The 13,843-nt window shown below is 31.2% G+C and overlaps 1 protein-coding gene across 2 annotated transcripts; it reads right to left on the minus strand.

Moving 5' to 3' along the window:
- Positions 1 to 94: 94 nt before the first annotated feature.
- On the minus strand, positions 95 to 8,513 carry LOC101504099 (uncharacterized). Of its 2 annotated transcripts, none has more exons than XM_073369533.1 (17): positions 8,102 to 8,513; positions 7,916 to 8,006; positions 7,419 to 7,537; positions 7,102 to 7,292; positions 6,781 to 6,991; positions 6,117 to 6,357; positions 5,412 to 5,779; positions 4,979 to 5,129; positions 4,543 to 4,724; positions 3,963 to 4,319; positions 3,134 to 3,229; positions 2,837 to 3,055; positions 2,013 to 2,252; positions 1,640 to 1,849; positions 1,288 to 1,557; positions 957 to 1,169; positions 95 to 657 (listed from the first exon to the last, which is right to left on the minus strand). In XM_073369533.1, the coding sequence occupies exons 1-17, from the start codon at positions 8,375 to 8,377 to the stop codon at positions 502 to 504; spliced, it is 3,591 nt and encodes a 1,196-aa protein (XP_073225634.1). In that variant the 5' UTR covers positions 8,378 to 8,513; the 3' UTR covers positions 95 to 501. The 2 variants fall into 2 exon arrangements, with proteins under 2 accessions (XP_073225634.1, XP_073225633.1); XM_073369532.1 differs by having other exon boundaries at positions 4,543 to 4,727; positions 8,102 to 8,512.
- Positions 8,514 to 13,843: the final 5,330 nt, after the last annotated feature.

The raw sequence follows: 13,843 nt of genomic DNA on the forward strand, positions 1-13,843 counted from the left end.
TTAGCATATTAGGAGGCAAGCCAATGAAGAAATAATGAATTTCTTCATGCTTAAAAAGAAATCACTACATCTATAAAAGTTTTATGAAACTAAATAAGCACATATATAGAATTAAAATAGAAAACAATTTCATGCGCACATGATATAATTCTTTTACACAAGCAAAGACGAAAAAAAAAATCAGGATGAGCAACGAAGCTAACTACCAAAACATGTTATACATGCAAAATAAATATAATTAACGTAGCCATTAGCAGAGGCGTATATAAGTATATAAATAATTCCGAAGAACAATTTTTTTCCAAAAATAAGTACCACCATGTCCAAGACAATCTCCATGAATGATGATACTTTAAGCTTGCTCTTATTTGATTTCCATAACAATACATGAATAACTCCAATCGCATGACGCCGTTCCTTTTTTTTCTTTCTAAAGATGTGGGTGGATCCATTTGCATGTGACCAAAACTTGAAATCATACCAATTTTCAGAAACTCAAACTCATGCTCTCCTAATTTTCTTATTGAGCTTGTCTTCTGTCCTGTATTTGTCTCGTCTTTCCTCTCTCCGGCGCTTTTTTGACAACTGCTCCTCTTTTTCTCGCTCTGCTTCAAGAACTTTTCTCTTCCCCACTTCCTTAATCTTCCGCTTTTTACTCTGCAATAGGCACAGAGAAAACACAGAATGTCACTTATAGCAGTGCTTTTATATATAAATGAGAAGCATCATTTCAATGTTGCTTATTATGAATGTTATTGCTACAGAATAATGTGGGGGAAAACACAAGACTTCAGTTTAGTAGATATCTTCCCTAAGCAAAGTCAGTTTTATTTTCAGAGTGATATGACAATATCAATCACAAGAAATTAATTAACCGAATCAACTTGAATCAAAATTCATTTCCATGACATACATTTTTCACATGCAAGTCTATAAAAAGAAAAATTTCCACATACCTTTTCGCTTTTCATTAACTGAAGATGCTGAACAAGAGCACGAATTTTACGCTCACGAGGTTCCATGACAACACCCTTTTGCCTTCTCTCTTCCAGCAAAGGCTTTTTTCGCGTGGGTAGAAAATGCTTAGGTTTTGATTCAAAAGGAAGATTTGCCTGTAGAGACTTGGGAATCACCAATGGATTGAACTTTCTAGGTTTCCTTTCAATTTTCTGCCAAAATAGAAAGGAAAAGGAAAATAAGATAGGGATACAATGGTAAGAGAGAAGAAATGTCTTAAAACGCGTCAGGAAGGGAATAATTAACCTATGTTATCAAACCAGAACATACCTTGTAAAGAGAATCCTTGTTTACAGGTATAGGAAGATTGTGTTCTCTTCTCAATTCTGCAACAGTTCTCATTCCTTTCCAGGTCTGGTCACGAGGCTGCAGTGATGTTGTCAATGGATTATAAAACTGAGGAACTTCAACTTGAGTCCATGCTCGCAGAAAAACAATGTCACTCATTAGAATTTTGTCTTCAAAAGTGCACCTAGCAATTCCTTCTTTGGGTTGCCCACCCTTCCTTTTCGGCTGGTTACCTATCTCTTCTTTTGCAACCTGCAGATTAAAAGATAACTTAGCACAAAATAGAGGGCAAAATCATTAGTATTCAGTTGTCTCTGAGTAACAAGTCACGCACCTTCTTAACCTGTCCCCTAATCCCACTGACTGTTCGGATAGCCGCACCTTCAAACCGAGCTACCTCCAGATCTGAAGTAAACATATCCTTGATAAGTGCTGTTTTCTTGAATATCTTGCACGGATGACCAACCAATTTGATTTTCTTCACTATTCTTGCAGCGTGATTAAACTCAAGTACAACTGCAGTTGCGGTAATCCTAAAATTTGCCTAAAATCATATACAACATTTCAGGAACTAAGCAAAACTACAACATGAAAACAAAACACAAATAAAACCATATAAGAATAAAAAATAGCATCCACATTGAGAGGATCTGTATATAGGAATTTCGGAAAGCCATTTAACAATAGAAACGAATGTGCTGCCTCACCTGATTGTTTGATAAACTCTGAACAGCAACTATTCCAGTGTTAGGAGGTGCAAGAGGGCCCCAAAACATAGCAAGGCAATGCATGTGTTCTGGAGTGTATTTTAGCATACGGTGCCTTCCATTGTGATCCTCAATAGCATAAATTGGCGTTGTCTGGTAACGCCTCCATCCAACAGAAACAATAATTGGGTCTCTAGTCTTCAGGACTTTCTTGTGCCACCTATGCCGCTTTAACCTGGCCTGAAAGAAAGAAAAGGCAAAAAAAAGAAAGTTTAAAATGGCATACAGGACAAAGACAGAAAAAACAGACAAATTTAAAAGAATGGGAAAAGATATATTAAAAAACAATCATCATCACAGTGACGCATTAAACTGAAAACTGCTAAACATCAAGTCACAGCCTGTTTTTGAAGTCAAATTTTCATCTACTAACAACAGATCATTATGTTCCGTCCATCCATGTAGATGGCCCATCTCACCATTTACAATTTTTGTTTTTGACTGTTGTCTTAAACTTTTCGACTTTAACACAGGAACTTCTAACAATACCATCAAGCACTATTCCTAACATAATTCCAGCATATACTCATTTTTATTCTTTGCAACCAAGTATCCTGACATGTCCCTGAGATTATTGCATAAAATAACCTGGCGAATTAGAAACCCCAACCAGTTGATTAGGAATCAACCACACAATTCCCTTATGATATTGCCCTGAACCACAGACATCTTTGGCATCCAGAGGATTCTAGAACAAAAGAAGTTTTTAACATCTATTTCGACTTGAACTTTGTAAGGAGCTATGCTTTAAAAGTTCCACTGACCTGCATGTATCCAACATTTTCCTCCCCTAAACCAACTCCTCCAACCAATATTGGATGGTAAGGATCAAAGTGTTCGACCATTTCACAGGGAACATCATGAACCTCCAATCTAAGGTATGTCCCCGTTCGGAAGCCTTCTACCTCTAATCTGGTATCCTCGTCAAGATCGTTCAGCTCAGCAATATTCATTTGTTTTCGAAGCTCAATCTCCTCTTTTAACTGAAAAATTACAAGAGTTAGTTGGCAGCCAATCCATAATTTGGAAATTGACATTTGATATATGCAAATAAGTTTTACCCTGTCAAAATAGTTACTTTCTTTAGGCTGGTCATGGTGGACCTTGTCTTCATTTTCATTGCCAGTATCTTCCTCTGGTGTCTCTCGGTCATCGCCATATGTGAATTAAAATTAAGGTTACAAAACATGGAGCCATTTCATACCTAACAACTTGCTTCTAATGTAATGAGTCAGATCACAAAAAACATTAGTTTCACGTTCCAATTGTTATCATACTAATTGTTGTGATATATACTAGGGGTGGGCAAAGTTCAGTTCTGAACTAGAACCGTTTGAAAATTGAACCGAACTGATTTTCAGTTCGAAAAAATGAACCGTACCAGTTTTCAGTTCAAAAAACCGAACCGAACCAATTTTACAAATGGTGAACCGGTTTTTTATTTTAAACTGAACCGAACCGATTTAACTTAGTTTTTAGCATACGGTGCCAGTTCGGTTCAGTTTTTTCAAATTAAAAACCAGTTTGGTTCGGTTTTTTAAACTGAAAACCGGTTCGGTTCAGTTCGTGTTTTAAAAAATCAGTTCAAAAACAGTTCGGTTCTCAATTTTTATAAATCAGTTCAGTTCAAAACTAGTTCGGTTAAGTTCAGCAGTTTGGTTCAGTTTTTGGTTTTTTTGAACACCCCTAATATATACACTAAATATACCCATCCTTTAATTTCAAACATTTAATGTCCACAGTTAAGGTTTGACATTAAAAAGGGACAATTTAGTAAATTTAACTTGTGTTTGACATGAAACCTAGAAAATTAATTGCACTTAACTACATTTCGAGAGTAAAAGCAGACATTCAAGTTAGTTAGAAATGTAAATTGAGAGCCAAAAAAGGATATTGTTGAGCATCAAATTCTGCACGTTTAGCAAGTTTCTTAAGCCTCCGCTGCTCAGCTTCTAAATCAACTCCTTTATTTGTTGTTAGCGCAAAACCATCCTCTGTCTGATAAAGCTCATATTGTTCTCCTGCTTCTAAATCTTCGAAGTCACCAAAGACATCTTCACTTTCCTCTTCAGTATTATCTTTTTGCAGTGCATTTCTGAGTGCAGCTTTTGCCAAATTTCCAGACACAAAACGGTTGCGAATCTCCTCGTTATCTTTCTCGTCCCATTTCTGACTCATAAGTTGGGCACACTTGGAACAATCTTCGGCATCGACCATTCTATCATCCAGTCCATCTCTAATATTTTGCTATAGTTTAAAAAGACACAAACAAACACAACGCTTTTTAATTATGAAGCAAATAAGCAGATATTCTGAAAGCCAGTGAATTTTCAAAAGTGTTTTTTTAAATCTGTTGACATGCAACTTTCAGATATTGCTGTTTAATCGTCGTTAATAGGTGTAAGAAACATTGAGAAAATTACGAGAGCAATTACATAGAAATGGTGCAACTTAGTAAAGGACTACGAACCTTTATCAGTTCTTTAGGCATAAAAAAGTCACCTTCATTTTCCTCATCCTCGCTACTATCATTCCCTTTGTTCATAGAGGTCGAATTATCCCCATACACGAGTTGCATCAAACTAGGAGGTTTCCGTGCAAGAGATCGGTCTGCCAATGACTCCTTCCACTTTGAAACATTTCCCATGTCATCTTCTACAAGAGAAAAAAAAGTCATAAACAATAAACAATATAAAGGCTGCTCAGTAACGAGTCACGGTCTCAGCAACTAAGATGGAAGAAACACGTGAACAAACAATATGTCATGTACGCTCTTATTATCCATATGACAGATCATTGATTAACAAGACCTAGTACTGAGAGCATGACTACTGCACATTTGAATAGCCAGAAAAGAACAGAGAAAGTATAAATAAATCTTAATAATCAAAGGAGAAAAACAGCACCATGTGTATCATCATCATTGTTGTCATCTTCATCCTCTTCTGAAGATTCTGAATCAGAAGATGCCCCACAATCATTGGCAGCACCATCCTCTTCCTCTTCCTCTTCCTCTTCCTCTTCCTCTTCCTCTTCCTCTTCCTCTTCTCCCGAATCCTATCAATGAAGTCAGTCTAGAAATTAATATTTCCACTAGAGCATTCTCAATGCAAACTGACATACATATCTCACATGAAACGAAAGTAAAAACAATTGTATCCCCCAAGTCAGTGAATTCAATTTAAGTTTATGCTTGGACTGCAATTCAATGCATTTTTACTTTGTACACATGGACACAGATTCCTTATTGAATCGAAAGGAAATGGTCATAACACTAACTTCAAGTAGGTATGATTGGAACATGGTTCCATACATGAAATACAAAACCTTAAGACTCACCATCAGATCACTTTGATCTGCGTCACTTCCAAAGATTGCCTTTCTCCTTTGTCTTCCATTGTGAAACTCAATCTGTTCTTTTATGTGGTCTCTATTTATAGCTTCACTGTCGGTTGCATCACCATCTTCATCCTGGTCAGAAGATTCTGAACCATCCGAATCTACAGGCTGATATTTATCCAAAGTTTCTAATTTTCCATCCTGCTCTACATCTTTGTTTGTACCCTGTGCATCACCTAAAGCTTCTGATGGCACTTTTGGCTTTTGGCCAAAAAGATTGATAGAGCTGTTCTCTAGCTTTTCATTGATTGAGTGTTGGATATTCTGAAGCGATCTCACCAAAACCTCCCCTACATCCCTGTCCTTTCCTGTCAAAGGCATAAAAGTACCAAATTTAATAAAAGAAAACACAGGAATAGTGGGGGAAAATAGGAAAAACAAAATAAATCCACCAATTTTTTATGCATGATACCACATAAAAATGTTATAGTGATACACTAAAATGGTTAAGGTCATGAAGGAGTAACGTAGATGAGTGGGAAAAAAAAACAGGACAGCAAAATACCTAAACCAGTATCATATGATCATAATATGATTTCAGTTTCCCAAAGAAAAAGTGAATGAAAGATAAACAATTCTGCCACCATATGATCTACTCTCATGAACATGGATAAATACATGAAAAAAGAGAAAATGTTTAGTAACCTTTGCTCGTCATAGCAGAGTTTTCATCATCAACTTTTGAGAATTGAACAAAGTGATCATTAATATTTATGTACACAGCATCTTTGTCATACAAAAGATCCCCAATGCCAGACATGGGAGCATAAAATAACTTTTCTTTATCACGCAGTCCTTTCTTTTTGGCAGCAGAAGGGAGAGGACATGGATCAGGTAAACCAGTAACATGAGCTAAACCGTAATCACCCACTCCAGCTATGTGCACCTGATTTCCAAAATACAAATCAGACTGTGAATATTTTTTGTGGCGGTTGACGGGGACAGGGCAATTCAAGCACCACCTAATCACCATATCACTCAAAACAGATGGTCCAAGATAATTCTGCAACTCTAACCAGCATTGAGATAAAATAGTTGAAGTGTGAAAACATGTCATAACTGAATTCCTTTTATATAATATATATACTGAGGGTTCTTGGAGATAGCTATGATATTGAAGAAAAAAATAAAGCATGAATCTGTACAGGTTAATACAAAGGATACTGAGAAAAACAATCTCCAACTTGTTGCTCAAAACAAGTTCACGTATCATTTGAGGGAACTATTGTTGAGGTGACCAAAAGTTCTAAGATTTAAATGAATTTAATTAATATAAAGGCAAAAAATATAGTAGAACCATTGAACACACCTTATTTCCCTTTTTCAAATTACAACCTCTAAGATAGCCATAAAGTGTGACTTTTCGGTCACATTTATTATTTGCATGCACTTTTTCAGGAGGAGTGATATCTTCAAAACGATCCACCAAAACATAGGGATGGGAAGTTCGCCAAGATAAAGGATGAAACTTCATGACTGATATGAATTTGGCAAGATTGTGAACTTCGCGTTTGACATACCTGTTTAGTCAGGAAAGGCAATATTATAAAGTAAACCTTGTACCAGAGATTGGCAAACACTATTAACCAGCAGGCGTAAAAGAAAAAATAGATGCATGGCAGCCACTTACTTTCCATGAATAAGGCCTGATAAGTAAAACAATTTAGCTCCAGCATACATTTCGGTTGCAAAACGGTTTTTTAGCAGTTTTTTTGTTTTCCTCAACTTTTTAACGTCCTTGAATTTATCAAGATGAGTAAGAACCCCCATGACCTTTGGGAAGCCGTGAACTTGCAAAATATTAAGAAATTCAAATGTTTCCTGCAACCGAATTAAAATCTTTAAAAACAAAGAACCTGATTCGTAAAATTAATAGCAATCAAAGTAGCACGGTGACATGAATATAAATCATAATCACAATGCTATTATTTATAGTTGAGAACTCACCATTTCAAAACCATAACTTCCATCTATAAGAAGAAGTGCTAGATCAGCAAACTTAGCTGCATCTATCATGCCATTGATATCATTTGGACATTCCACAAACTGCAGCCGCCTTTGCTTTCCTGACACATGATCAAACATTACCTTATCATTTCAATCTGAGTTCCCAACCAACAGTCAATTAGAATTGGTTTGTTTGAACTTATCTATTGACATAAGCAACTGTGAGACTGTTGGCAAGAGCTTATAAAAACACTTTGTAACACCTTCATACTCTGTTTTCAGCTTATTTCTACAAGTTCTCCAAGATAATTTATGAAAATAGTCTATAGCTTATATGAAAACAATTGACTTTTTCTTATCTTTTTGTAATTGAAATAGAGTCTACATAACCACTTATATAATAAGCGCTTAAGTAAGCTAATTATCCAAACAAGGTCCAATTATACTAGAGAAGTAAACACACATATTGATAAGCAATTGAGAATGTAGTAACAAACCAGATACAATTGTAATTGGACCGCGAACTTCAGGCAGATTCTGCTTTGTATAATGCTTAATCAAAGTCTTAATCAAAAGTGACTTTCCAACCTAAAAACAAACACAGCATTGAACATCAATTAAGCTCAACCGCAATTATATAAAATTCACACTTCGAAGAAAAAAGAAGATAATACAATACACACCTGAGGAGGACCCTGCACGACGATGACGAATGGAGGAGGTTCACCGTAAGTACGATCAATGATTGGAACATGAAGGCGGCGCTGTTCTTTCTCAACGGAACGAGATTGCAATCTCTTGACTTTTTTGGATGAAGAATATGCGAAAGCCTTAGGGTTAAGCATTTTCTGATCTTCGGCTTCATCATCGTGCTTCTTCTTGGACTTGATCTTCTTCTTGGGACCGGCTTGACGGGTCCTGTGAGCTTTGTGAGACTGGTCAGCATCGTTGACAGCCATGGAAATAGGTAGAATGGAGTGTTTGTTGTGTATGTTGAGGTTTAGGGTTTATTGGGTTCCAATTTCAGAGGTTCAATGGCGGTAACAAAGTGTTGTGTTTTGTAACATCAAAAAGGTTCGACCCGGTAACCTATCCGTTTACCCGATATGTATTTTTCTCCGCTTGCATATGCTCTCGGTATTTTCATATATCCACATTCAAAAAATTAAAAATTAAATAAGTCAAATATTATTAGATTTCTTTTACGTTATTTTATAAAACTCCCGTGAATCATATTAAATTAATAGTTTATATTTTTAAATCGAATCAAATTATAAATTTATTTATTTTTATTAAAATTATATATTATATTTATTCATTATTGGTATTCAAATAGACACTATCACATTATTTTTTCAGTTTTTATTATGATAAAGTGTTTTAAAAAATTTATTATAATTTTTAATAATTTTTTTAGTTTTTGTTGTCAAAAAATAGCTTATGTGGAAGTTATAAAAGTGAAACATGTATTGAATATTTTTAAAAAATCACTAAAAGTACAAAATTGTAGTAAAATAAACTATGTGAAAGCAGCTTGATTCCTTTAATAATAGTATATAGATTTGTTGATTTTAATTTTTTTTCCTAACAATACTTATTTGTTTTAAAAGAATTATCTATTTTTTTAAACATTGATTATTGTTATTTCATAATGTTAAATTTTAATATATTAATATATTTTTATATGATCATAAATTTTTTTTAATGCATGTCATTTTAATTTTGGATTGAATTTTTTTTATGTCGATTGATCCAAATTGCACTAAGAACGCTTCCACTTTAGTCTAATATTTTTGAAAAATATATCTATTTGAAAATAGTATTAGCTTATTGAATCCGTACAATTCCACTTCATAAAATCGAATAACTAAATTTTATCATTTAGTCTCTATAAAATTTTATTTTTATATTGAACTGAATGATTCGAAGTCTAAAAACTACGTGACACCTATAAAATATAAAAAAAATTGCTAGATAAATTAATACAATTTCATAGAATGACAATTTTTCAATTACCTAATCAAACGTATTATGGTTATTTACCATCTTTTTTACGAGAGAAAAAATATATATTAATGTAGCCGCTTCCCTCTCGTGACATAATCATCTCCTTGTTCATCTTATATTTATTATCAAAATAAGGGTACTTAAAGTAAACTTTTGTTTGAAACCATACATATAAATCATTTGTTATTTTTCTCTTTTTATATAAATAAATTATTTTCACACATATTTAGTTTTTCTTTCGTGATTTTTCTCGTCTTAGCACAATGTTTTTTGATTTCATGTTTTGTTACGCCATTCGTTTGGTTCATACTGACATATCAACTTTCATTTCGCGCATATTCAATCAATGATTTAAATATTATCAATGTTATAACTTTTAAGGCTTATATATTTTAGACACCTCAATTTTATCGTATTTATATGTTTTGTTATATATGTTAGATATTTTTTCATTTTATACTCATAAATTAGGTGTTGTTGATTTATTAATTAATTCAATATTTTTGTTTTTTTAGCATATTTAAATTTTATCATTCTCAATCGATATAATTTATACCAATTTAAATAAATTAATATTATTTTTAGTATAAAAAAAATCAAACACATAACAAAGCTAGTGAGTAAAATAGTTTAAAACACACAACTCATTTTCATAAAAAAATAAATAAATCAAATTGTATCCTATTAATCGATCATTTAATTAGTATTTACTATAACTTACTATGCACATATAAATTGTTGCTTATGAGTGTTGTGTTTTCTTTTTTTAGCAAACACTATATCTAAGGTTTGATAAATTTGAACAATAATTACATCTTTTAAGAAAAACTACGTTTCATAAATTTGCACAACTATGGAAACACCTAACCAAATCTAAAGTTGTTATTTTCATGAAAAATAAAACACAGCTATAACAATATTTTGTTATAATATATTCGTGTATTTTTTTGACACAATTTTCGATATAACATGTCCATGTAATATTTTGTTGACCATAGACAAAAAGAGGATTGTGGATTATGAAACATATAATTTGAATAAAACATTGTTAAAAAAAAGCTTCAGATGTAAGATAAATAAAAATTAGACATTATTACATTGATTTTAGAATTAGAGAAATTTAAAAAAAGTCTCAATCAAAATAAAATCACTACCTTTGATACTTATTTTAAAACATTAAAACCTCACTTCATTCATTTATAAAATAAAATAAAAAGTAAATAAAAACACTTAGGTTCTAATATTATTAAGTATTTAAATGACATTTTTTTTCGTTGAGGAGTTCGATGAAGCATACAACAGTGAATTAAATATCCATAATTTATAAAAGACTTTGACACAACATTTCAACCCAAAAGTTTTAAGACATTAGGTATATAGGTCATATCTATTATATATTCAACATCTATTTCATTTATAGTCAATTTGAGACTAATCAATTACACTCAACTCCCCCACCAAGTCGAACTATAACTTTGATATCACTTGTTGAAGAGTTTGTGGGAGGGAGCGCATCACTCAAAATATTATACTTGATTTGCACTAGGATCTTCCACTCTCGTTTCTCCACCAAGAAAAAAGTTGAACCATAATTTTGATGCCACTTGTCAGGGAGTTTTGGGAGCGCAACAGCAGCAATAGGCTAAACGTCTAAGATCCTTAGAGACCTTTAGACCACATATCAATCAAAAACTTTACAACAACGAGTATATGGGTCATCTATCTTTTATATATATATATATATATATATAACACACACACACACACACACATATATATATATATATATATATATATATATATATAATATTTCATTCATTTATAATCGATGTAGGACTAACAATTCACACTTGAATTCCAACAATTTTGCTACATAATATAATGTCCAAAACTTAAGACTTGAATTTTACAAAAGATAAAAAGAAAATTATAATGTCACAAGAAGATTAATCAAAAAAGAAAATTACAAAATCAAGAAAAAGACTAATCAAAATTTAAAATAAAAAGTCACAACTTAGTAAATTATATAAATCACCAAATGTAAGCACATGTGATTTCTCAATTGCATAAAGAATGGATTTATTTATTCATAGAGGGTTGATTTAGAAGCTATTATTGTGTGGAAAATGTTAAAGAAAAATGAAAAATCAATAAGTTTTGAAAGAAAATTAAAAAGCTATTCAATAATGGGATGGACCATAAATGTGGAGGTTTGCAAAGTACTCAAGCATTAACGTACACTTAATTCGATAACACAAAATTAAATATTTCAATATTAATTGATTTTTTATTTAAAAAGAAAAACAAATTATATTTTCGTTTAGAGAGACATTGAATTAGGCTAGACATTAAATTAGTGATTTACACTTGTTTAAAGAAAAAATATTTTCGTGTAATGACTTGAGAACTTTTGTATATAGTAAAGATAAACTTTTTTAAAATACTTAAATTAATTAAGTAACTCGTAATTAATATATTAATTAAGAGTTATGGACAATTTATCCTACATATAACATTAAACATAGTTACTGTATTTAATAATTAATTTTAAACATTAAATTTAATTAATCCCACGTAAATTTTTATTTTTGAGTAAAAGAGACAATATTCATTAACTTAAATTGTATAATACATGCAATACAAATTCAAATTTATTAAAAACAAAACGATAAATATACAAATAAACTCATAATACAAAAGTTAATAACATAAAATAATAATATAGCATAAAAAAAGAAATAACTATAAATATGATAAAATTAAAATATCTAAAATATATATAAATTTGAATGTGTAACAACTAAAGAATATGGCTAAATCTTTTATATTATGAATAAAATATATCATTTTTCATATATATTTTGCATGAGAAAAAATTCTTACCTTAGAAAAAATTTAATGTCTAGCCTAATTTTGCATGAGAAAAAATTCTTACCTTAAGTGTTTTACTTCTTAATAGCACGTTATAAAACCTCCTGAATCAAATAACAAGACAATAGTTTAAATTTTACGTGAGATTGTATTCAAAGAATAAAGAAAATTGTATTTTGACTTGGCGATAATGACGATGATAATGATGGTGTGAAAAAAAAAATGGAAGGAGACTATGTTTCTCTCATTTTTTTTTTCTTTCTCTTGTTTGTGATGAAAATTTTGAAAACTTAGGAGAAAACATAAATAGGCATCGAAATAAAATAAGGTGTGTAGACTATCTTTTTTTTTCTTTCTATTAGTTGTGACACCAAAAATTGTCTAGAGTTATTTTGGTAGATAATTAAAATAAAGTTATAATATTGGTTTAAGAGAGAGCGAGACACAAGATGCAACAAAGGAGGAAAGCCTATTATTTTGTCCTATCTTAATTGTACAAAAAGATAAGACCCATAATTAAAGTTGTAAGATTTTTTTCAAAAATGAATTAAAGGTGTTAAGAATGAGAGAATGTACATTATTTCCTCTCTTAACTGGTTGGGACAAGGACATAAAGTCTACATTATATCAAGATATTGAATTGTCATAAAATCTTGTCACGAAGGAGAGTAAAAGAAACAAGATAAGTCACTTGATTTTTTATACTAAAGATGGATGAACCAAAAATATTTTCAAGCAATAGCAGTCAAATGCTAACATATATAATACATTGATTCTAATTTGGTCCAAAATAAAACTAGCAAACAATATAACTTCTATAAATTATGATATAATTAAATAATTCAACTAATAATTTTATCAACTAAAATAAATCAAGAAAAACAAAATATACTACGATCATGCATAACAAAATAAAACCAACATATATAACACATCCATGTCATGACTATCTAAACTAATAAAATAAACAAAATACACAATAATACATTTAAAAAACAAGCATGTCATAAACCGTCTTCGTGTAATTGTCACACAAAAACAATTAAATAAAAAGAAAACTTATAATCATTCAGGTAAAATATATATAAATTTTGAGGTGTTACACATATCTTTTTGCGACGTTTGATTTTCTGTCTTACTGCGGTATTTATTTCATTCAGATTTAGAGATTAACATCGATCAAATCAAGATTCACATTCAATTAACGACTTTAATATTGTCCAAGTTACAACTATAAAGACATGTATCTTGGAGACACTTTGATTTTGTCATATTTTTATATTTTGCCATTATTATAAATATTTTGTCGTTTTATACCATTAATTTGAATGTTAGTTTGTTCATAAATTTATTATTTTTGATATTATCAATTCTAAATTATATTGAATTCTAAAGTATTGTCAAGGATGGTTATAGTTTATATCAATTTGAATAAATAAATCATTTTCCAAAAAAATGAGTGAGTTTGGCCACTAATTATTTATAATTAATTAATAAAAATATAAATAGAGAAGTTTGGTAACTTGGTGGGGTTTCAAAATGAACGA

Source organism: Cicer arietinum, chromosome 6, assembly GCF_000331145.2.
Source record: "Cicer arietinum cultivar CDC Frontier isolate Library 1 chromosome 6, Cicar.CDCFrontier_v2.0, whole genome shotgun sequence".
Taxonomy (NCBI): domain Eukaryota; kingdom Viridiplantae; phylum Streptophyta; class Magnoliopsida; order Fabales; family Fabaceae; genus Cicer; species Cicer arietinum.